Below are 25,028 nucleotides of genomic sequence, written 5' to 3'. Positions count from 1 at the left end.
TTCACTTATGGATAGACATATGTTCATAGTTGGTTGATAAATTAAAACTTATAGATATTATTTTTTAACAGAATCACTGTACACATTGTTTAATTTTAAACTTTTTACGTTTAAAGTTTGATAGATATCATTTGTTTACATAATTACTCTTAAAATTTTATATGAAATTACGAGATTTATGTAAAGTATTATGTTTATCATTTTATCAATTTAATCATTTACAAAAATAAATGACCACTTTTAGAAACTTAAATATTCACTTAAAGAAGATTAGTAAAACTTAATGATTCTTTACAAAAACATAATGATCACTCTCAAAAACTAAATGATCAGTTTTAGAAACTTAAATATTCACTTACAGAAAATAAAAAAATATATAGTACTAAACAGCTAAAGGTTAAAGGTATTCTTTTAAATACTAGGAGCCACTTTAGCATTTTATAGGAATTTTTTACATTTCTGGAGGAATTTGAGCCCTCTTTTGAACAGTTGGAGCAGCTTGATCATTGGCTTGAACACCTACAATAATTGGAATATGAACATTTCTAGGAACTCTAGGAGGAACTTGAGCATTCTTTTGAACACTAGGAGCATTTGTAGCAACACTAAGAAGAACTTGCTTCTTCTTAGAACAAACAAATCTTTTCATACATATTGAATTATCTTTTCGCCTCTTACTCTTCCCTACTCTAATTCCAAAACCTTTCTTAAATGCGTGTTCAATATTCATTTCATAAGTTTATTCTTCATATTTAAATTGTTTCCCCACTAAATCAGACTTACTTGCTTCATCAAAAAATAATAACATCCTTTTTTTGTCACTGCAATAATAAACATGTAATAAATGAACATATATATATCAAATAACAACAATGTTCAATTATAATAACGCATTTGATCCATAGAGTAAAGTTACCATAGAGTTTATATAAAGGAAAATTTATCTTTACATAACTAAACATTATAATGAACAAAAGAATAAAAAATAATAAGATATGTTCACTAGCTAAAATGTATATGAGAAACTACAAAACCATGATAATCATTAAAATTCACATGTACGACATATATATTCAAATACAACTATAATAAACATATAATATACTACAAAACACAAATATAAAACATAAACGGACATTTACTATTATAGAAGTGAACATCGTTTTAACTATAATTGTTTATATACAACACACAAAACTAGTAAAAACAATCGAATAATAAAATTATAAACAAATACCAATCTAATATATATATATAGGATCGAGTTATAATATAATAAGAACCTCTTATATAATAGGAACTAGGAACTAATTAGGGCCGTTGGATCTAACTTAGATGCGCGCTTGATGAGCGGCCCAGATTAATTCAGCACTTTTTGTCATTTCTCTCTCCTCAAGTACAACGAACTTTCTAGATACCTCCATTGAAGCGAATTTCGAGCTTTCTCTACTCCATTGCAGTAGATTTAGAGCTTTCTGTACTCCATTGAAGCAGCTTTTGAGGTAAGATGTTTGTTTTCCTCTTTTTTGAATCACGAATTTCAATTTCACTATCTATGGTATAATTCGAATTTTAGGGTTTTTTTTTTTTTTTTTTTTTTTTTTTTTTTTTTTTTTTTTAACGTTTATCGGATCATATATCCTATCAATTTGGAGCATTCATTTGTAATTTCGTGTACAATTTTCTTTGCTGCATTGAAGCTACTGATCTGTATTCTCCATTAAAGGGAATTTCGAGCTTTTGATACTCCACTGAAGCAGCTTCTGAGGTAAGACGTTTTAATATTTCTTGTTTTTCTTCAATTTTAAATCATATTTCAATTGAATTTTAATATTTCTTGTTTTTCAGCCTGAATTTGTCTATTTTTTTACTTTACATTGAATTAATTTTGATTATTCAATTACTGTTGTTGATTTCTTAATGCACACTAAGTGTTTGATAAAATGCCTCAATGAATCCAATTAAAAGGGGGGTGCTGGTATGCCCCTTCCTATGGCCTGGTCACCACCTGATGAGGGGTGGGGAAAAGCTGAATGTTAATGCTGGAGCTGTAAGGGAGTTAGGGACTGGTCTGGGGACAGTGTTGTGTGACTATAATGGCTCGGTTCAGGGCTGTTCACTGGTGCGGGGCATTGAATGATGGGAGACAAATGTAGCTAAAGCTATGGCTATAATAATTTAGAAATTTTGATTCAATTAAGTATAGGGGTGGCAAACATATCAGGTCGGGTTCGTGTTCGGGTTTTCGTGTTTCGGGTTAGGGAACCCCCAACCTGAACCTGATCCATTTAAGTTTTCGGGTTGAAAATCCCAACCCGAACCTGATATTTTCGGGTTCAGGTCAACCCGAAAACAACCTGATTTGACCTGACTTTTGTTAATTGTTTTTTTTTTAGCTGAATAAACTGATTTTTAGCCAAATTTTGTGTTTTCAAACAGTTAACAAAACCTGAATTTTTTACCCAATGTTTTCAATAGTCTAAAATGCCTAATTAACTATTACACACTAAGTCACTAACACACCAAAATAGTCTTAACAAATTACAAACCATAATTAAAAAGAAAAAAATGTCTTTTAATAAACTTTAGTCCTTGTGACTCAAACAATATTCGAAGAAGCATTTTCATCAAATTCTGATAGTTCCGGCGAGGTTTGTGGTGCGTCATCGTTGTCCCCCACCTTAAGCTTCATAACGGATCCTCATAGCATTGTCATTTGAGGATCCATATTATCTACAAGAAAAGATAGCAAATTAAAATCAACACATGTACTAAAAATAAAAGATAATTTACAAGTAATATAATAGTTCTAACTCATTTTTTACCTTCCCCAAAATCCCAATCCCTTAAGCAAATTATAGCCTCCACTGTTTCTGATTTTAAAGCACTTCTATAACAATCAAGCACTCGACTTCCAGTACTAAAAGCTGATTCGGAGGCCACAGTTGATACGGGGACAACAAGAACATCCCTAGCAATTTTAGCTAATATAGAATACCAGACCGAGCAAGTTCTCCAATAAGACAAAATATCAAGGTTGGTGCCTCGGGGGATAAGTGGCTCCTCATAATACATATCAACTTCAGATTTGATTGCCACATTTGATTGCTCCATAGAAAAACTATCAAAATCCTATATACCAAGATTAGATTACATGAGTAGCATGTCACAAAAAATCAAAAAATAAAAATCAGATTATCATACAATAAAATCAGATTATAATATAATAAATCAGATTATAAGAAAATCAGATTATAATACAATAAATCAAATTATAATACAATAAATCAAATTATATGAGTAGCATGACGCCATGACACAAAAAATCAGAAAATAAAAATCAGATTATAATACAATAAATCACAGATTATAATATAATAAATCAGATATAATAAAATCAAATTATAATAAAATCAGATTATAAAAAATCAGATTATTAAATCAGGATATGTTTTCACTTGCAATAAAGGTAAATGCATCAGAAAGACAGAAACTCAGAAAGTTGTTTACCATCATAAAATCATCGGAAGCTTCATTAGCATTGGAAGCATTAGCAGTGGGAATAACATTGCTTGATGAAGAATGACTGGATGCATAATCCTCGTACAACCTCCGTAAAGCATCCTTAACCTTAGAAAACTCAAGCTCGTATTCAACACTATGCTGACCATATATCCTCATGTAACCCCAATTGACACATTGCAACTTATATCGTGGATCCAACACCACAGCAACAGCCATAAATGTACTAAATTCTGACCAATACTTTCCAAATTTCTCATACATTTTACAAGCCATTTTTTGCATAAAAAGATCTGAACTTTTCATTTCATTTTGTAACAACAACCTAACTTGTAAGACTCTATGAAAGTAGAGATTGGAAGTTGGATATTTGGTCCCAGAAAAGGCAAGTGTGACATCATGAAAAACTTTCAAATACTTGCATATTTTTTCAACTCTACCCCATTCTTCAACAGAAGGACAATGTACATAATTGGCATCAACTTTTTGAAAGTGAATTAAAGCTTTTTTAAAATACAAAGCACAATCAAGCATCATGTAAGTTGAATTCCATCTAGTAGGAATATCTTGTTGTAAAATTCTAGTAGATTGAATTTCAACATGTGATACATAACTTAAAAACCTTTGTTTCCTAGCTTGTGAACTCTTACAATATTTGGCACTCTCTCTAGTCTTATACACAGCCTCATCAATTCCTTTTAAACCATCTTGAACCATTAAATTAAGAATGTGAGCACAACACCTTACATGAAAAAATTCCCCACCACAAATCAACTCAAGTTCCCCTTTTAGATTTTCAGCAAAAACATCATTTGAAGAAGCATTATCTAATGTAATTGAAAAAATATTTTTTTGAATACCCCATTCTTTTAACAAACCATACACATGATCACATAAATGAATTTCTGTATGGGGAGGACCAATGTAAGAAGTTCAAAATCTTTTTTTCCAAACACTAAGACTTGTCAACATAATGAGCTGTCAATGAAATATAACCATCAGTGGTTATAGAAGTCCAACAATCAGAAGTTAATGCAATTCTACTACAAGTTGAGCCCAAAACAACTTTTAATTTTTCTTTCCCTCTTTTATACATCTTAAGTACATCAGATTTGATAGTATTTCGAGTGACAGGTTTGAAATCAGGATGCAAATAATTAAAACATCTCCTAAAACCCTTGAACTCTACAAACTGAAATGACATATCATGCTCCACAATAGCAAGAGATAATAATTCACGGAAATAATTAGCATCAAATTCACGCAATCTATTTCCTAAACTAGAGGATGTTTTCTCTAATATCATTTGACCAACATCCCTAAAAGACCTTTGTTTGCAATTTTTCAAATGACGATGAAGATTCCCAGTTCCATTCTTACTATCAGCATTAAAATGTATACCACACTTTTTACATTTGCAAATTAGATTACCATTTTCATCAGGCTCGTCTAAAAAATCAAAATTCACCCAAACACCAGAAGAAAACCGACGTTGACGTTTCTTACCAGTAAGAATCACACGAGGTTTACCAGAAGAAGTTTTCTGGTTTTTACCATTTCCTTTGTCTTGTGTTGTCGAGTCAATCTCCTCTTCCTCGGAAGAAAGTTGCTGAACATCGGCATCCATAATTACTGCAAAAATTATAACAAAATAAAACATTTATTTTAAAACAAGAGACAAAAACTGATCTATTCTTTCTAGAGATATAATCTAAACATCAACATCCATAATTACCGCAAAAAATCAGAAATTATTTGGACAAGAAGAACAATATAAAATAAACAACAAGTCAACAACAACAAGCTAGAGATATAATCTAAATCAGACCTAAAATTAAAAAAAAAAAATCACATGCATGTCAAAGATATATTCTTCCTGTAAATTAGATCAGGAATTGGATTATTGTGCTAGAAATTTACAAAGCAACCCATCATACGTTATATAAACTTAATACTATTATCATGCAAGAACAACAACAATAATCAAATACAAATCTATATTGAAACAGAAACAAAAACAACAAAAATCAAGAACAAACCAAACGAAAACAACCAAAATGAAATGAAAACAACCAAACTCGAAACGAAAACAACCAAAAATGGAACGGAAACAAAAACAACAAAAATCAAGAACAAAACTAACGAAAACAACAAAACCAAAACGAAAACAACCAAACTCGAAACGAAAACAAAAAAATTGAAACGAAAAAAAAAACATCAAAAATCAAGAACAAAATCGAAACAAAAACAACAAAACAGAAACGAAAACAACAAAAATCGAAACAAAAACAACAAAATTTAAAATAGAATTACCTTTGAGAGTTTGAGGTTTGACGGCTTGAAGGAGATGAAGATTTGAAGATTTGAAAAAAAAAAAACAAGAATGGAAAATTCAGAATCAGAACTTGAAATTCAAAACAAAAACGAAACGAAATAAAAAACAATTAATAACCATTACCTTGAGGAGTGAGAACGAGTGAGAAGATGGAAAAGTTGAGAACTTGAGAACGAAAGATTGAGAAAGAACTAGAAGGAAAGAGTGAGTGTGGAGTGTCTGAGAACTTGAGATTGTTGAGAAAATGAGAACCAGAGAAGTTTAGAGAGAGAGAGAGAGAGAGAGAGAGAGAGAGAGAGAGAGAGAGAGAGAGAGAGAGGGCAAAATGAGAAAATAGGAGACAAAAACGGCTGGTGGGGGTTAGTCACATTTAGGGTTTTTTTAGGTTTAGAACTTTAAATTGGGCTTGGGCCATTAGCCATTAAAATGATTTTTTTTAAGACTTTTTTATTCGGGTTATAAGGTCAGGTTCGGGTTGACCCGACCTGATTTTGACCCGAAAATTATTTTCGGGTTATGTGGGTCATTTTCAGGTTGAAATTTTCAACCTTAACCTAACCCATTTAGTTTCGGGTCGGGTTCGTGTCAACCCATTTAAGTTTTCGTGTCGAAATTCTCAACCCTAACCCGCTATTTTCGGGTCGGGCTCGGGTCGGGTTTTCGGGTCGGGTCAGTTTTTGCCACCCCTAACTAAGTATACATCTCATAAAATTAAACTAAATCTCTCCAAAATTAAACTAATCCTCTCTTAAAGTATACTAATGCCAACAATTAGGACATTTTAATGTTTGTACCTTTGGTGTGTGGTGTATGATCTTATAACTCTGCTTTAGATTGTTACTAGGTGTACTAAAACCTATTAGCTCAAGTGGTAGATGATAGGCTGTCGTCAAGCCTACCAAAGATAAAAACCTAACTTGGTCTCTCTAATGGGTAGAAAGGGCAAGTAAGGGTCGATCCCACAAGGACTAAGGGGAGCACTAACAAATATCGATTTGTGATAAGCTAAGTCAAGTCTTTTTGGGTTATGAGTTATGAAGAAAAACTACAAACAATAATAACAAGGATCTTGGGAAGGCATCCTCCAATTAAGTCATTCACAAACTACAATTCAATATACAAGACATAGCAATTTGGGGATAAATTAAGGGAAGTCATCTAAAGCACCCAACTACTCTCTCAAGCTAGAGGGATTACTTGAGTCATGAATATAACCTACTCTCGTGGTTACAAAGCATAAAACAAGTGGTAAAGCATATTCACGATGACATAAACATTCCCTTGACTAGAAATTCCTATTCTCATGGCATTTTAAGTCAATTAAGCATAAGGGAGCTAACTCAAGTTCATCTCTCGATCCTTCGTTGAGAAAGCTTAGATAAATAGTTCTAGCAATGGCCACTTACAAGAACTAACAATGAAACCACTTAATCTCAACTAATTAACATCCCACATTAGCTAAATCAACACATACAAACAAGTATTTGTGAATTCATCAATGGTTTCAACCATCCCAAGTAAAAGAACTACTCACAAATCATAATAAATTGCAAAACTAAAGGAATTAGCAACTAAGAACATAAAACCAAACACTAATCTAACATAAATAAGTAATTAAGGATGAAAAGGTACAAAAATAAGTAAATAGAATAACAAAATAGGAGAGAGAGAGTAAGAAATTCTCATTGATATTGCAAGGAGTATCCAAATCTTCAAGTCTCCTTCCTTCAATTCTTCATATTCCAAGTGTTTCGGGGTTTTCTGATGTCCTGCGGGAGAGTTACAATTCCGAGACTGGAACCGGGCGCCTGTACCTGCAAAACAAACGGATGCTCCGGATGATTGGAGATCCGCCTCCGACGGTCAAGTTAGTACTTGATTAAGGAGTAATTAATGCGGAAATGAAAGTGATTGGGTCTCTCTAGGTGAGAGAGTTTAATGTGTGTAATCTGCGTAATCTCCCTTAATGAGGATTAAGGGAGGTATTTATAACCTCGGGAAACGTGCCAATCTAGGTTTAGGTTAACCTTGGGCTGATTGGGCTTCCCACGGAAGTTGGGCCTAGGTGACCGGTTATCCCAGGTGTCATGGGAAGGACACGTGTTGTGTCGTAATTGGTCCATAGTGGACGGATCATTGCTTGACACGTGGCAGGCTCCTATTGGCCCATGTGACGGACACATGGCGGAACCTGATTGGTCCACTTGTCAGATGGTGATTGGTGACTGGTCACGTGTTACCTGTGACAGGTATCACCCTGTAACAGGCGACGACCTGCTACAGGTGTCACTCGGCGAGAGGCCGAGAGATTCTCCCGCCAAAATTTTAAATTCTGGAAGTGACCATTCGCCTTCTCACTTCGCCTATATAAAGGAGTGTTGACTTCGGTCAATTTCACACTTGAAAACTTTGTGAGAGAACATTCGGACCCCTGAACTTGCTCTGACATTTTGGACCCTTTCTGCCTACCGCCTGCTCTGACAAGCCGACTGCAAAGGATTTTCAAAACTTCATCAATCGTCACTCGTTCAGGTAACCGTCGGTTCTCTTACTCTTAATTTTCTCTTTACTTTATTCTTTTTATGAAATGGCACCACGGAAGCACACGACACGACCTAGGTTAGTGATCAGCCGGTCACCGGGGACGGCTGAATCTAGGACTAGGAGTGCCGCCTGCCCTTTTCTGGACCCATCTTTTCCCTTTATACAAAGTCCGACTATATCTGTGTCTATGCAGAGCATGATGGCCAGAACAAAAAAGACTGCCAGGATCTCAAACTCAGACGGCTCCTCCCACAGGGTGCCGATTAGTGAAACATCTGACCAGGCGCCAGATGTGGAAGTGAAACAAAGCGGCTTGAAAGCCGGCAGTTCTGAGGGAGGAGTCAAAGTGACCCCTTCCCATTTTACAGTTGACAATTCTACATTCTCTCCTGCTCCTTTTAAAGGAGAGGAGGCGGGCCCCTCCGGGAGAGGGGATGAGTCGTCCTCTTCGGACTCGTCAAAGGACGATTCCGAGTCTAGCTCTTCTGGCCATGCTTCTCTGGACACTGAAGAGAAAAACAGTCGCCTACAAGAGGCGAGGCTTTCTCACGCAGTTGAGAAGGGGGACGATTGGGCGGAGCCATCCGCCTCTCACCGAGAGCAAAATACCCCCTACTACTGCACGGAACCTCGAGGCCGGATCACAGCCATGCAAGAGAAAGTGGAGAGCTTTATCGCAAACCACACAATGGGCCCCGACTTTTTAGTGTTCGTGCCGGATCCGGAAGACACAGTCGTCTGGCCGGCTAGTACCAGTTATGATGGCGCCTGCTTTGGCTGCTACGAGGCGGCCATCAAGGCTGGGCTGCGCTTCCCACTACATCCGGCTGTTCAGCGGATCTTGGATGGGTATGAGTTGGGGTTATGGCTGTTAGCCCCGAACTCCTGGGTCAACGTACTCGGCTATGTGGCCGGGTGCGAACTGCACGGGGTGGAGCCGAACTTCGAGGCTTTCGCCCACATGAACTACCTCAGCCGGACCCCTAAGGCAGGCGGTACCGGATGGTATCAATTGACGAGCCACAGGGGCTACCTCATGACGAGAGGTAAAACAAACAAATGGAAGGACTGGCGGAGCACCTTCCTTATCATTGAGAGTTCAGACACAGAGCTGAACAAGCGCTTCAACAGGTGGAACAGGAATCCGCCCCTTCTTGCAGGCGGCCGCAGCATGCCGCCTGTTCCCCCAAGGCTAAGAAAGATATCCTAGATAAAGGACTCTTCAAAGTAGAGTCGAAGGTGAACTCTACTCCAGGGGTACGAGAGCAAGTACCCCTGCACTGCGTCTTGAGCTTCAAATGGCTCTACGACGAGTACTTTTTGGCCGCCTGTGGCCTCAGCAGTCGGTGCTCAAGAGGTAGCCGGCCTGTCGAATACTCTGTTGTTCCATGCATTTCTTGTTATGACTTTTATTAACTTTGTTATTTGTTTTTGCAGCGGACGCCATGAGCAAAATTACCGCCTCCAAGACTGCGGCGGCCTTGTTGCGGGCCTCCATCATGCAACAGTCTTCATCCGACTCCCCCAACAAGGGGGCACCCTTGGTGGGCTTCGCACCTTTCACCCTCTTTTTGGAGTTGTGTTTATGCATATACTGACTCTTTTCTTCTTTTTTAGACGGGCGCTCCAAGAGCTTCTTCTTCCCAACAGCCGGACCCCAAGGCCCGGAGGACGACTGTTGCGAGCTCTCCTGGTTCTGCCAGGAAACATGTGGCGGCTGAGAAGCAGCCGACCACTTCTTCTAAAACTCCAGCTGGGCCACCTAGAAGTATGAAATTATCCTTGTAAATTTTAGACTTGCTCCCTTCTTTACTAGGTCTAATCCGTTTGTTTATGCCTGATGCAGCCGGCCCTCAGGAGCCTGACTTGGTCGAGGTGGCCAAGTCTATGATCAAGGCCGTTCCTCCAGCTGAAAGGGAGGCGGTCAGGGGTGTCGGCACCCTTGACCTAGACGAGATTGCAGGGGTCCTTGCTGAGGTATACTTAGCATATTTTTGAGTATTTGAATTCCAGGACGCCTGTTTTCTTTTTTGTTTGGAAACTGACGCCTGTTCCCCTTTTTACTTAGGCCCTGCTCCGAGTGAACGACCTTCGCAAGCCGCTTGACCGGAAGAACAAAGAGGTAAAGGCTGCAAAAGCTATGGCCGCCTCTGACTGTGATAAGGCAATGTTTCAAATTGCCCAAAATGAAGTTCTGACCATTGATATTCTTTATTATCAGGCGCAGGCTACCGCCGCTATCCGGGCTCAGTTAGAGGCGGCCCAGAAGAGGAATAGCGAGCTGGAGGCGACCATCAACAACCTCAAGGCCGAGCTGAGACCTCTTCGCCAAAAGATGTCCTCATACGAAACCTTGGAGAAATCCTTGGCGAGCGTAAAGGTACGCCCGGTGACCCAGGAGAAGAGTCTTACTCAGGAGATCTCGGAAAAGGCCGAGCAAGAAAAGAAAGAGCTGGTCTGGGAGATGATGGGTGACTCTGTTCAAATCCAGCGCATGACTTGGGGCCGCCTCTTCCCCAATGCCGACTTTGCCTCATGGGAAAAAACGTACTGCCAGTGTTCTGATAGATATAATCAAGAGATCCTGGCGGCTGCTGAGGAAGAGGCGTTGGAGGAGGAGGAGCAGCCGGTAGTGGCGCTTGTGCCGCTTGGGGGTAATGCATCAAAGAAGGATGCAGCTGAAGCCGAGTCCAGCAAGAAGAGTGCTGACCAGGCGGCAGCTGCTAATATTGAAGATCTGCCCCCTTCTTAAGCTTTATGTCTTCTTTCCACGGCCTGCGTGCCGTTTGTTTGTATTTACCCGACCAGGGGCCGGGGCGCTGAATATTTTGCCGGTCTTTAATGACCGACTTCTTTTTAATGAATTTTTTTTGTTTTGCTTCAAATTTGTTCAAGTATTGAATTATTCTGATATCCAATTGTACACTATACCGACTGTTTTACATGGCCGATAGTTGCATACAGGTACGGATAGTTAGTCACGCCGCCTATGCCCCTGGACGACTGGTTGTCTGTTTCCAGGCTAGACGATCAGTCGGCCATTTATCCAATCGGTATTCGAACCAGTTTAAAGACTGGATCCCCTTTAGGCAGGCGGTCCTGTCATTTGTAAAATTAACCAAGTAGGAAAGTTGTTTCCTACTTGTCATGCTTTTAGGCTAGAGACTTTAGGCCGTCTAGGCCGACTGTTTCCCGCCATATTAAATCTAGTGTGAACAGGTGCTGTATGAACACCTTTTTAGTTTCATACTAAAATTTTTAAGGAGTGACCAAGTAAACATGATTGTTACCTAGTCGCCAAGTAACTGAGTAGTAGAGGTATCAAGCGGTGGGTACCGGTTGTTCCCCTTTATTCGCCAATGTTTGTTGGCTTTTAACTCATAGGTTGTTAACCTAGCAGGAGTAGTGGTTGAGAGCCCCTGTTTGCTAAAAACAGGCGGACGACTCATACCTTTTAGGCTCCATACTAAGTTTGAGAGAGTGACTATGAGTTAACTTTGGTGTTACTCAGTCGCCGTCACTCCTGCTTGAGTAGTAAAGGTACCAGGCGGCGGAGGCCGGCTGAACCTTTTGATTCGCCAATGTTTGTTGGCTATTAACTCAAGAGGTACCCCCTGCATTTATCCCAAGTAATACAGGCGGTCATCTGACTCAGATGCCAACTGCTACCACTGGTTTGGTTAGTGATAGAGTTATCCTTGTCTCAAAAACGGCTACGTGGTTGCCCTTGGGGACAGTCGTATAGGTGCCGTGTAATTAGTTTATAGAGCAATGTTCCACCCAAAAGGGAGCTTCTCTCTGCGACGAATTTCATCCGGAGGGATGCCGCCGGACGCCTGCTATGATGTTGGGACAGGTCGTATTAGTTTAAAGATTGGATCAGTTGGCTTGGCGCCTGGACTGATCATTCGGCTTGTGGAATTGGTTAGTTCTTGGTGAACGTAAGTGCTAAGTAAGAGGAGGGTAGCCGATAAGAATAAAAATTAAACATGGAGAGTAGCCGACTGTTTGTCAGTAGGCATGCCCCTCCTAAGTAAAAATGAAAACTGAGTATGGATAGTAGCCGACTGTTTGTTAGTAGGCGTGCCCCTCTTAGTACAATATTGAATATTAAGTATGCAAACTTTTATTAAGTAGCCCTTGACTATTTATATCATTCAAAAGAAATATTTCTTAAGATTATCTGCATTCCAAGTTCGAGGCAACGGTTGGCCGTCTGGTGTTTCCAGACGGTAGGTACCGTCCCTGACCTCTTCACAGATTCGGTAGGGTCCTTCCCAGTTGGGAGTTAGTTTGCCAGACTCATTAGCCCTTCCAACTGCTTCCATTTTTCTAAGTACAAAGTCCCCCACTTTGAGTGGACGCCTGTGTACTTTTTTGTTGTATGATCTAGTCATTCTCAGGCGGTAAATTTCATGGCGCAAGACAGCATTGCCCCTCCTTTCAGGAAGTGAGTCTAATGTCAGGCGCATGGCTTCCCAGTTTGTCTCTTCGTCATATAGCATTACTCGAAGAGTCGGCTCGTAGTGTTCTATTGGAAGAACAGCTTCTGCACCATAAGTTAGGAGGAATGGAGTTTCTCCAGTCGCCCCTTTTTCAGTCGTCCTAATGGCCCAGAGAACATGTGCTAATTCATCCGCCCATAGGCCGCCTGCTCGTTCAATCTTTTTCTTGAGACCGTCTGAGATGATTTTATTAAAGGCTTCTACCTGGCCGTTTGCTTGTGGACGGCCGACAGATGCAAAGTAGTGTGCAATTCCTTGGTCACCCAACCAGCTTTTGAGAACAGGCGTCTCATATTGGGGACCATTATCAAAAACCATAGACATGGGAACCCCGAACCGGGTGATGACATTTTTCCAAATGAATGAAATTACATCCTTCGTCTTGATTCCCTTTACAGCCTCCGCCTCTACCCATTTAGTGAAGTAGTCGACGACAACAAGTATGTACCTCCTTCCGCCTGTAGCAGGCGTATATGGACCCAGAATATCCATGCCCCACTTAGCAAACGGTAGTGGGCTATGAATGGTAGTGAGGTCAGTAGCCGGACGGTGAATTAGCTTGCCAAACCTTTGGCACTTGTCACATTTTTTCACCATCTCCATTGCATCTGCTTCTAATGTAGGCCAAAAGTAGCCCTGCCGCCTTGCCCGTTGAGCAAGCGTTCTACTGCCTATATGGGAAGCACAGTAACCAGAGTGAAGATCGTCTAGTATCTCTCGTCCCTTTTCTGGAGTAACACACTTTAAGAAGGGTTGAAGGTACCCCCTTTTGTGAAGTTCTCCCTTTATTATTTCAAAACTGGTTGCTCATTTTTTCAGTGCTGCCGCCCGTTGATGATCATCCGGCAGGGTACCGTTTGTCAGATATGCCCTGATTGGATCCATCCAGGTTGAGCTTCTGTCTAGGATTCCAATAGGGTCTTCCTCGATGCTTCTCTTCTCCATTACTTCCCAAAAAACAGTTCGAGAAGTATCACAGGAGGCGGATGATGCTAATTTTGACAGTGCATCCGCCTGGTTGTTTTCTGATCTCGGCACTTGGGTCAGATGGAAATCCTCAAAGGAGCCGACTGCTTGTCGGACCGCCTGTAAATACTTGATCATGGCCGGATGGGTTGCTTCGTATTCTCCATTGTACTGACTCACTATCAATTGTGAATCGGAACAGGCGTCTATTTTTCTTGCCCCTGCCGCCTTGCACATGCGGATTTCGGCTAGTAAAGCTTCATATTCTGCCTCATTGTTTGAGGCCTGAAAACTGAAGCGTAGAGCATACTCGTACCTGTCGCCCTCTAGCGACTGACATATGACGCCTGCTCCACAACCATTTGAAGTAGAGCTTCCGTCCACATATACCTTCCAGACTTAGTCTGTAACTTGAGAGTCAGGAGGACGAGTCATCTCAACAATAAAGTCAGCAAAGGCTTGCCCCTTCACTGCTTTTCTAGGCTCGAAAGTAACTTCGAGACTCTGTATTTCTATGGCCCATTTGATCATTCGGCCTGACGACTCTACGATGGTCAGTGGCCGCTTGATAGGTTGGTCTGTATACACGACGACTGCATGTGCCAAAAAGTAGGGCTTCAATTTTTTAACAGCCATGAAGAGTGCAAGACCAAATTTCTCCACTAAGGGATACCTCAACTCGGCATTTTTCAATACATAAATGACAAAGTAGACCGGGAGCTGACAGCCGTCTCTTTCAGCAAGGAGAACAGAGCTTAACGCATGATCAGAGACGGCCATGTACATGTAGAGTACTTCTTTGGGCAAAGGGCTGATCAGCCTCGGCAAGGAATGCAAGTGAACTTTCAATTTCTGGAAGGCCGCCTCAGCATCTGGCCCCCATTCAAACCTTGCCTTTTTCTTAATTGCCTGGAAAAAGTATAGGCATTTGTCGCCAGATCGGCTTAGAAATCTTCCCAAGGCCGCCAGACAACCTGTTAACTTCTCAACCTCTCGGATGGTACGAGGCGACTGCATGTCGATGACCGCCTGCACCTTCTCAGGGTTCGCCTCTATTCCTCTCTGATTGATAAGGAATCCGAGAAATTTCCCAGACTCAACTCCAAAGACACATTTCTTGGGATTGAGCATGACATGGTGCCGCCTGAGTGTGGCGAAAGTTTCTCGGAGGTCCGATAGATGATCTTTCTAAAGTTTAGACTTGACAATCATATCATCAATATATGCCTCGACATTTCTCCCAATCTGATTAAAGAACACAGTGTTTATCATTCGCTGGAAAGTGGCCGGGGCATTCTTAAGACCAAACAGCATGACCGTGTAACAGTATCACCCCTGATCAGTGACGAAGGCCGTCTTCTCCTGATCTTTCTCCCATAAAGGAATTTGATGGAAACTAGAGTAGGCGTCCATAAAGCTCATCAAAGCATGGCCGGCTGTTGAGTCGACCAGGTTATCAATTTTAGGCAGAGGGTAACTGTCTTTGGGGCACGCCTTGTTTAAGTCTGTGTAGTCTACACACATTCGCCAGGTGCCATTCGGCTTTTTAACAAGCACCACATTTGCAACCCAGTCTGGGAAGTAACATTGCTGGATGAACCCTGCATCAAGTAATTTTTTAACTTCGGCGGCTGCCGCCTGACTTCTTTCTTCGCCATGGTTCCGCTTCTTCTGCCGTACCGGCTTCTTTTTCGGATCCACTGCCAGTTTATGTACCGCCAGATCAGAACTAATGCCTGACATTTCATGGACTTCGAATGCAAAGATGTCCTTGTATTCTTTCAATAGTTTGTGAAAGTCGTCACCCAGGTCCCTTAGAGCAGTCGTCCAAACCTTGATTGTTCTGTCAGGACGCGAGTCATCTAACATCAGGTTCGTATGCTCACCAGCTGGCTGAGGGCGGAATTCATCCGACCGCTCCTCTGCCAATGATTGCTATTTTCTGTCTTTTCTTGCGGCCCCTGTCTGGGATGCCTTTCTCTTCTTGCCGCCTGCTTCTTGAACAAGCGCACTCTCCTTGACATTGTCAAGGTCTATTTTTCCACCGCTCGACATAGTGGCCATAACAGTGGGCTTGAGATCCGAGAGATAGCACTCTCGGGCCATCCTCTGATCTCCCCTTAGGGACCCGACTGTTCCATTATCCCTCTCAAACTTGAGCAACATAAGAGATGGGATTATAACAGCCTTGGAATTATTCAGGGTTGGTCGTCCCAGAATCATGTTGTAGGCCGAGAGTTCTTCTACTACCAGGAACCGGACTACCATGTGTCGTCCTTCCCCTTTTTTTACCCAGGCGGATGGGTAAATCCACTCGTCCAACTGGGTGGACGACTCCTCCTCCAAACCCTACTAAAGGGTGGGATGCCGGATGTATGCAATCAGTCTGATATTTTAGTTTCGACAGACATTTGCTACTGATGAGATTCCGGTATCTATGAGGATTCGACCAACTCTCTGGTTGGCCACTTTACATTCAATAACGATAGGGTCGTCATGCGGCCCTCTTACCCCTCCTAGATCTTCTTCAGTGATGACAATCTCAGGAAATGAATATTTGGAGGGTCGTTCTTGGTGAACGGAATTTACATCTAACTGTCTGATATTGTCTTTGTTGCCCCTAATAGTGGGGCCGCCTCCTGAGAAGCCGCCTGCAATGGTGTAGACGACTGCATCATCTGTATCGGAACTGTCGGCCTGCTGATTCTTTTTGGCCGACTGCTTTTTCGAGGAAGTGTTCCCCGTAGATTTCTTGACATAAGTGTCAAGATCACCTTGCTCAGCGAGGCGGTCCAGATACAGCATGAGACTGATGCATTCATTGGTTTGATGACCAACATCTTCATGATAATCACAGAATTTTTCTTGGTTCCGGTTGTTTGCAGAACCCTTCATGGGGACCGGCTTCTCAATTGAGATCCGTCCCTTGATTTCCTTTAGGATAAATGGCTATCCTTGTTAAACGCATACTTTGGGGAGTATGGTTTGAATTCTTTTTTCTTTTTCTGGGCCGACTGTTTAGAGGAATCAGCCGCCCAGACCTCTTTTCTCTTCTCGTCTTTGTTTGACGACTGTTTCTGTCGTCCTTCTCTTTTGTCGGACCTTCTCCCGTCTGACTGTTTTACCGTACTACAAAGATTAGTCGCATGTATATAAGCTTCCGCTTCAATCAAGGCCTCTTGAAGAGTCGCCACCCTCTTTTGGACCAAATCAAATTTGAAGGTCGACCCGTCTTTGAGACCTCTGAAAAAGTCAGTATAGGCTACTTCATCCGGTAACCCTTGAATCTGTATTCTCATCAGGTTAAACCGCCTGATGTAAGAACGAAGCCCCTCCTTCTCGCCCTGCTGAATTGTTCCTAAATCAAGGGTCGTCTTCTTCGCAGGGATGTTCATGGCGAAGTTGGAGGTGAATAAGTAAGCAAGCGTCTTGAAGTTATTTACACAACCAGTCGGCAGGTTGCCGAACCATTGTTGTGCGATTCCTTTGAGAGTCGCTGGGAAACACTTGCACCAAGTGGGATCATCCAACCCTTGAAGGTACATCAGGTTGGTGAATGTCATCAGATGGTCTTCTGGGTTAGTAGTGCAGTCATAGGCGCCTACTAATACATTTTTCACTTTGGCCGGCTGAGCGGATTCAGTAATTTCCTTGGAGAAGGCCGACGGCTGTTCACCAAGTCTAAGCAACCGTAGCTGCCAGTCCATAGGTTGGACATTTTTTGCTGCATGTCCACCAAACGGAGGTGGCTGTAAAAAATACTGTTGTTGCGGTACAAACGGTAAGTTTGGTACCGCCCGGTCGCTATGATAGCCGGACTGACGGGAGGTGCCGCCTGAATGACTCTCATGATACGACTGAGTATGCCTCATCGAGGTATTTCGTAGACTGTCTTGGAAGTTTGAAGTAGAGGCCGACTCTGACAATCGGTCACTCTTCTTCTGCTCTAGCAGTAGCCGAGCGTCTGTGTATGTTTTCCTCGACCCGTCCGCCTGAATATGACGAACATGTTTCCTATTTCCTGGAGTAGGAAAACGGTATTTTGTGAAATCAAGGGCAGGTGGCTCCCACTTCCTAGATTTAGGATGAGGGGTCGCCTCTCGCCCTTGAACTGGCTTCCTCTTCCGTGAAGTGGAGGGTTTCTTAGCCGACTACTCCTTGTCCAGAGCAGGCGACTTCTTGTTGATCAACTCTTGAATTTCTCCCTTGAAGTCCCTCATGAAGGTCATGAGTTCGTTCCTTGTGATGGGAGCAGACCCATCAGTCGGCTGCTGTCGAACAGGCGGTGCGCCTGCTGGCTCGCTTCCTGTATGAAGATGTTCCCGTTCCCTCCTTTCGGTATGACGGGTACGTTGGGCCCTTAGGGTCCCGTCTGAAGCTGTGTGAGCTTCAACTTCAAATTCATTCTCAGTATCGTGGTCCGACTGAACTAGAGGGTTGTCTAGGGGACGTCTCTCTTCAGGAGCCGATACAAACGTGGATGCCATCTCAGAAGTACTTTCCCCACAGACGGCGCCAAGATGTTTCGGGGTTTTCTGATGTCCTGCGGGAGAGTTACAATTCCGAGACTGGAACTGGGCGCCTGTACCTGCAAAACAAACGGATGCTCCGGATGATTGGAGATCCGCCTCCGACGGTCAAGTTAGTACTTGATTAAGGAGTAATTAATGCGGAAATGAAAGTGATTGGGTCTCTTTAGGTGAGAGAGTTTAATGTGTGTAATCTGCGTAATCTCCCTTAATGAGGATTAAGGGAGGTATTTATAACCTCGGGAAACGTGTCAATCTAGGTTTAGGTTAACCTTGGGCTGATTGGGCTTCCCACGGAAGTTGGGCCTAGGTGACCGGTTATCCCAGGTGTCATGGGAAGGACACGTGTCGTGTCGTAATTGGTCCATAGTGGACGGATCATTGCTTGACACGTGGCAAGCTCCTATTGGCCCATGTGACGGACACATGGCGGAACCTGATTGGTCCACTTGTCAGATGGTGATTGGTGGGGAAAAATCCCCTAATCACCAAGCTTTCCTCACTTTCTCTCTCTAGAAAATGAGAGTTTCTCTCTCTAAAAACCCTAACCTAGGCTAAAACTAAACTAAGAAGATCCCCCCCTCCAAATGAAGCTAAAGGGATATTATATAACCCCCAAGTAAAAGGACGGAGAAACCAAGAATCGGCCCGGCTACAGGTCGGCACGGACGTGCCAAAGGTTGCACGGACGTGCAGACTTGTTAAAATGAGAACAGTAGCTACTGCCTGACCTTGCGCGGATGTGCAGATTTTTCTGGCGAAATAGCTTCATTTCGGAAGGTCATAACTTCTTCATTACTCATTGGAATAAGGCATGTAAGCAGTCGTTGGAAAGCTCTTGAGATGAACTTTAATCTTCAATTTGAATCACTTCAAAAACTTGAGTAGAAAAAAAGTTATGGTCATTTGAAGTTGACCTTAAGGAAAAAATCCTTCCAAAACCCTTCCAAATGCTCTTATTTCACTCTTAGACACTTTTCCTTGCTTCTTTCATTCTTCCATAGCTCCCTTATTCCCTCTTCTTGTCTCAAACTTCTTTTCTTCTTTGTCTAAAAGCTTCAAAGTGCCATATTTATACCTAAATATGCACCAAAACACTAGCAAACCCGTAAAGCATATGATACACAAAAAATGCATAAAAATAGAGTAATTAGTGAACTAAGCATTGATTTCCTACAATTCTAGGGCTCAAATCACTCTAAAATCATATAAATAACAAGTTATCAGTAGAGCATTATGCAAATGCATAGGGGATGTAGGTTCAATTCCTACATAGGTTGTCTCTAAAACTAAATGAAAAACGCTCAAAGTAAATTAAACATCATTGAAGTTAATGAAAAACACTCACAAATAAATAAAAAACACTCAAAAGTAAATAAATAAAAAATAGATGAGGTGAACTAGAATTGCAGGAACTGGAATTGCTCTAGATGCTTGTCTTCTCACAAAGTATCTAAAACCATTCGGTGACATTCAATGGGAGATAACAAGCAAGGTTTGGGTGGAGCTGTTATGTGATGCTGCTATGCTTTGCTCACCCAATTCCTATGGCGTGCAATAAAGCAAAGACGGGGAATTCTCACGTTAGTGTGGCTGTTAATAGCTCATCTTGGTTTACATTAGGTTTGAAAATACAAAAGATGAATTTGGAAAATGTAGATTCCTATAGTAGTTGGTTAAAGTAAATAAAAAACTATTAAAGTGAATAAAAAAGACTCTAAAGTAAACCTATTAGCTTAAGTGGTAGAGTACTATCGGATGCATAGAGATGTAGTCTCGATTCCTACATTGGTTACCTCTAAAAGTAAATACAAAAAATTCTAAAGTAATTCAAAACATCTCAAAAGTATATTAAAATAGCTAAAAAGTAAATCAAAAGTAAATAGTATTAACTTAAAAGTAAATAGTATTTACTTAAAAGTAAATAATATTAACTCAAAAGTAAATAGTATTTACTTAAAAGTAAATTATATCTACTCACAACTATTCAGTCTAGGGTGCACATTGCTAAAAAGAAAAAGCAGGGTATTAGTGTTTCGGGGTTTTCTGATATCCTGCGGGAGAGTTACAATTCCGAGACTGGAACCGTGCGCCTGTACCTGCAAAACAACGCAGACTCCGGATGGTAGGTGCTCCGCCTCCGACGATCAAGTTAGTACTTGCTTTAGGAGTAATAAATGCGGAAAAAAGATTAAGTGTTTTCTCTAAGTGAGAGTAATTAAGTGGCGTAATCCTCTTTAATGAGAATTTATGATCATATTTATATGTCTTGGGATGCGTGTCAGTCCTAGGTTTAGGTCAACCTAGGGCTGATTGGGCTTCCACAAGTCATTGGGCCTAGGTGGCTGGTTTTCCCATTTGGCATGGGGGAGGCCACGTGGCATGACACAAGTGGTCCATGGTGGACCGATCATCGCCTGACACGTGGCAGACTCCTAATGGCCCATGTGGCGGACACATGGCAGCGCCTGATTGGTCCATTTGTCAGACGATAGTTGGTTAGGGAAAAACCCCCTAATCATTTGCCCCTCACAGGTGGCATATGACTGTTCATATGTCAGCTGTGACAGGTGTCGGCCTGTAACAGGCGACGGTCTGCTACAGGTGTCGCTGGGTGAATGGCCGATGGTTTTTCCCGCTTATTTTTGAATTTTTGGAAGTGACCCTTCGACTTCTCATTTTGCCTATATAAGGGCGTGTTGACCTCAGATTTATTTTCACACTTGAAATCTTTTGAAAGAGAACACTCTGATCCCTGAACTTGCTCTGACTTTTTTGGACATTAATAGCCTACTGCCTGATCTGTCAAGCCAGCTGATTTTTCAGATCTCTTCTATTTACAACGTCACTTATTCAAGTATTCAGGTAACCGTCTGTTCTCTTACTTTTCTTTTTTTATTTCTTTTGAACTATGGTACCTCTAAAGCACCCGGCACGACCTAGGGTAGTGATCAGTCGGTCACTGGGGACGGCTGAATCTAGGACTAGGAGTGCCGCCTGCCCCTTTTCGGACCAAACTTTGCCGTTTATACATAGCTCGACTGTCTCTGTGCAGAACACAATGGCTCAAACTAAGAGAACAGCCAAGATCACCAACTCGATGGCTCCTCCTTCTATGTGCCGGTCAGCGAGACATCTGACCAGGCGCCTGATGATAAAATCAACCAAAGCGGCTCTATCGCTGGGAGCTCAGAGGAGGGAGCCAAGGTGTTCCCTACCCATTTCACTATTGACTTAGCCAGTCGACAGTTGACCACTACAGAAGGAGAGGGGTTGGTCCCCTCTAAGAAAGGCGAGGAGTCGGACTCTTCTAATAGTGAGTCCAGCTCTAGCTTTTCAAGCCATCACTCCCTAAACTCAGAGGAGAGGCACTCCCGACTGCATGAGTCAAGACTCTCTCATGCGGTTGAAAAAGGGGACGAATGGTCGGAACCATCCGCCTCTAACAAGGAGTTGAACACTGCTTACTTCTGCCACGTTCCAAAGGGCCGCATCAAGGCCATGAAGGAAAAATTAGATTCCTTTCTATCGGACCATGTGATGGGTCCAGATTTTGATTTATTCGTGCCGGATGTTGAGGATGCGGTTGTCTGGCCTATGACGATCAGTTATGGGGATGCCTATTTTGGTTGCTATGAGGCAGCCATTAAGGTGGGACTTCGATTTCCCTTGCATCCAGCTGTTCAGAAAATCCTCGATGGGTACGAGGTGGGGTTATGGCAGCTAGCCCCAAACTCTTGGTTTAACATCCTTGGCTATGTGGCCGGATGTGAAATGCACGGGGTGGAGCCAAATTTTGAGGCGTTCACCCATATGAACTATTTGAGTCGGACCCCCAAAGCAAGCGGTACCGGCTGGTACCAGCTATCAAGCCACAAGGGCTTTTAGATGGCAAGAGGGAAAGAAAATAAGTGGAAGGACTGGAGGAACACCTTCTACCTTATCCAAACCTCTGATCCTATGTTGAACAAGCGGTACAACAGATGGAATAGGAATCCGCCCCTCCTTGCAGGCGGTGCTGCCATGCCGCCTGTTCCTCGCAAAGCGAGGGAAGAGATCCTAGACCGAGGGCTCTTCAAGGTGAAAACACAACTCAACCCTGCTAGTGGGGAAATGGAGCAGGTGCCTTTACACTGTATCCCCAAATTCAGGTGGCTATATGACGAATACTTCCTAGCCGCCAGTGGCCTGAGTAGTCGGGTCTCGAGAGGTAGTCGACACTTTGCTCTTTTTTAAGCAGATGTGGTTTTATGTCCTCATTAATTTTTCTAACTCTTGGTTGGATATTTTTTTTTATATTTTTTTATTTTTTTTTTTAGCGGAAGCTATGGACAGTATAACTGCTTCAAGAAAGGCGGCTGCCATGCAAAGAGCCGCAGTAATTGGTAGTCCAAAGCCCTCCTCCGATCCTTCCTCAAAGGAGTCGCCCCAAGTGAGTTCAAACTCTTTAAGCCTTTGTCTTCTTTATATTTGTGTTTATTAACACTCGGCACCCATTTTTTTGCAGGTGGGCGCTTCAAAACCCTCCTCCTCCCACCAACCGGACTCAACGGTTCGGAAACTGACAGGTGGGAGTACGCCTGGTTCGACCAGGAAACAGACGACTGACAAGCAGCCGATCACCCCCAATCTGGGGGAAAAACAAATAAAGTCCATGGTGAGAGTTGTCCCTCTTGAGGAGAGAGATGCAGTCCGGGGAGTCGGTACCCTGAACCTTGATGGTATAATGGGTCTCCTTTCTGAGGTACTCTTTGTATTTGTCATTGTTTATTGGGACGCCTGCTTTTTGTCCTAAGTATCTGACGCCTGTTTTCTTTTATAGTCCCTGCTCCGAGTAAGCGGCCTTCACAAACCAATCAGTGCGAAGAACAAAGAGGTAAAGGCTGCTAAAGCCATGGCCGCCTCTGGCTGTGACAAGGCAATGTTTCAAATTGCCCAAAATGAAATTTTGACAACTGATATTCTTTATTATCAGGCACAGGCCACTGCGGAGGTCTACACTGAGTTGGAGGCGGCCCAGAAGAAAAATACGGAGCTGGAGACCACCATCAAAACCCTCCGAGAGCAGCTGGAGCCTCTCAAACATACTGCGCATCTCAATGAATCTTTGCTGAAATCAATAGAGAATCTTAAAAGCCAGTTGAAGATCCAGGAGGCGGCCCTCACCAAAGAGCTGACGGCCAAGGCTAAAACTGAAAAGATGGATTTGGTTAGGTCTATGATGGAGGACCTGGTCAAAATCAAGAAAATGACCTAGTCCCGCCTCTTCCCAAAAGCCAATTACGCCTCATGGGAGAAGAAGTTCAAAGCTTGTACTGAAGAGTAGAATCGAAGAATTATGGAGGCGGTGGCTGTGGCGGATGAGGCGCAGGCGGTCAGCGAGGAGGAAGGGGAGGTGGTCGCCATTGACCCATTGGAGGTGGAAGTAAACAAGGATTCGGCCCTTGAAGGAAAATAAACTAAGAAGGGTGCTGCGAAGGACCAAGCGCCCACAGTTGATGTCGATCAGGCGGCCTTGAATACCGATGCCCCTCTAAATGCTTAAGCTTTTATTTTTTTAACTTTTTCTTCGGCCTGCATGCCGTTTATTTTTCACTTTACCCGGCCAGGGGGCCGGAGTCTTGAATATTTTTCCGGTCTTTAAGACCGACTGTTTATATGAATTCGGCGACCATCTTTTTGGTCGTCTTTGCTTGTCCAGGCTTCGAATTTTGCTTTATTTTTTCGAATTTTTGCTAAGTGTCGAAGTATCAAGGATCTTTGATATCCGCTTGCGTATCATACCGACTGTTTTGTATGGCCGATAGTTGCGAATAGGTAAAATGTGAGGGCTGCCTATGCCCCTGGACGACTAGTTGTCTTAGTTCTAAGTTAGGCGATCAATCGGCCATCTATCCAGTCGGACCCCAACATATTTTGGAGAATACATTAGGTTTGCTTTACTTGTGAAAGGAAAGTAGATAAATTTCTTGAGTCCTTGCTTATCCTAAAAAGCAGTCGACCTGTGAACCAACTTTTCAAACATGTTTGGTTTGAAGAGAAATCATCTTAGCAGGTTGGGGTACGAGAGCTTTAGTCCACCTCTAAGAAGGCGGACTTGTCATACCTTTTGAATCCTGGCTAAGTATGGGCGTGATTATGGGTAATCTTGAAGGTTACTCTCTCGTCATGTCTAAGCTTGAGTAGTAGAGGTACCAAGCGGCGTAGGCCGGCTAGTCCCCTTGATTCACCAATTTTGTTGGTTATTTACTCAAGTTTTAGGGAGTGACTATAAGTTAACATTGATGTTACTTAGTCGCCATCACTTCTGTTTGAGTAGTCGAGGTACCAGGCGGCGGAGGCCGGCTGGACCCCTTGATTCGCCAATGTTTGTTGGCTATTAAGTGAAAAGGAACCGGCTGTACTTATCCCAAGTAATACAGTCGGTTATCTGACGCGGATGTTAACTGCTAACACTCGTTGGATCAGTGATAGAGTTATCATTGTCTCAAAAACAGCTGCGTGGTTGTCTTTGTTGACAGTCACATAGGTGTCGTGTAATTAGTTTATAGAACAATGTTCCACCCAAAAGGGAGCTGCTCTCCGCGACGAATTTCATCCGAATGGATGCCGCCGGACGCCTGCTAT

General features: G+C 42.4%; 1 protein-coding gene and 1 long non-coding RNA gene across 4 annotated transcripts; one reads left to right on the top strand and one right to left on the bottom strand.

The window, feature by feature from the left end:
- Positions 1-1,290: 1,290 nt before the first annotated feature.
- Positions 1,291-24,930, top strand: LOC110737901. 2 transcript variants are annotated; one of them, XR_002514514.1, is made up of 4 exons: positions 1,291-1,502; positions 1,701-1,768; positions 22,721-22,833; positions 22,909-24,930. It is a non-coding gene; the product is annotated as an uncharacterized LOC110737901 (long non-coding RNA). The 2 variants fall into 2 exon arrangements; XR_002514513.1 differs by having other exon boundaries at positions 22,721-24,930.
- On the bottom strand, positions 1,863-6,136 carry LOC110737900 (zinc finger BED domain-containing protein RICESLEEPER 2-like). Of its 2 annotated transcripts, XM_021918250.1 has the most exons (4): positions 5,836-6,136; positions 3,511-5,131; positions 2,826-3,132; positions 1,863-2,733 (listed from the first exon to the last, which is right to left on the bottom strand). In XM_021918250.1, the coding sequence occupies exons 2-4, from the start codon at positions 4,237-4,239 to the stop codon at positions 2,702-2,704; spliced, it is 1,068 nt and encodes a 355-aa protein (XP_021773942.1). In that variant the 5' UTR covers positions 4,240-5,131; positions 5,836-6,136; the 3' UTR covers positions 1,863-2,701. The 2 variants fall into 2 exon arrangements, with proteins under 2 accessions (XP_021773942.1, XP_021773941.1); XM_021918249.1 differs by lacking the exon at positions 5,836-6,136 and having other exon boundaries at positions 3,511-5,585.
- Positions 24,931-25,028: the final 98 nt, after the last annotated feature.

The sequence above is a fragment of the Chenopodium quinoa genome, unplaced genomic scaffold (assembly GCF_001683475.1).
Source record: "Chenopodium quinoa cultivar QQ74 unplaced genomic scaffold, ASM168347v1, whole genome shotgun sequence".
NCBI lineage: Eukaryota > Viridiplantae > Streptophyta > Magnoliopsida > Caryophyllales > Amaranthaceae > Chenopodium > Chenopodium quinoa.
The sequence above is the reverse complement of the archived record's forward strand: the minus strand, read 5'-3'. Positions and strand labels throughout refer to the sequence as shown.

Bases quoted from the DNA above. Each gene is read 5' to 3' on its own strand.
- LOC110737900 (XM_021918250.1), bottom strand. From the start codon at position 4,239: ATGGTTCAAGATGGTTTAAAAGGAATTGATGAGGCTGTGTATAAGACT. The intron at 3,133-3,510 runs GTAAACAACTTT...CTTGGTATATAG, and splicing joins CTTCCGATGATTTTATGATG to GATTTTGATAGTTTTTCTAT. The intron at 2,734-2,825 runs GTAAAAAATGAG...CTTTTCTTGTAG, and splicing joins GGATTGGGATTTTGGGGAAG to ATAATATGGATCCTCAAATG.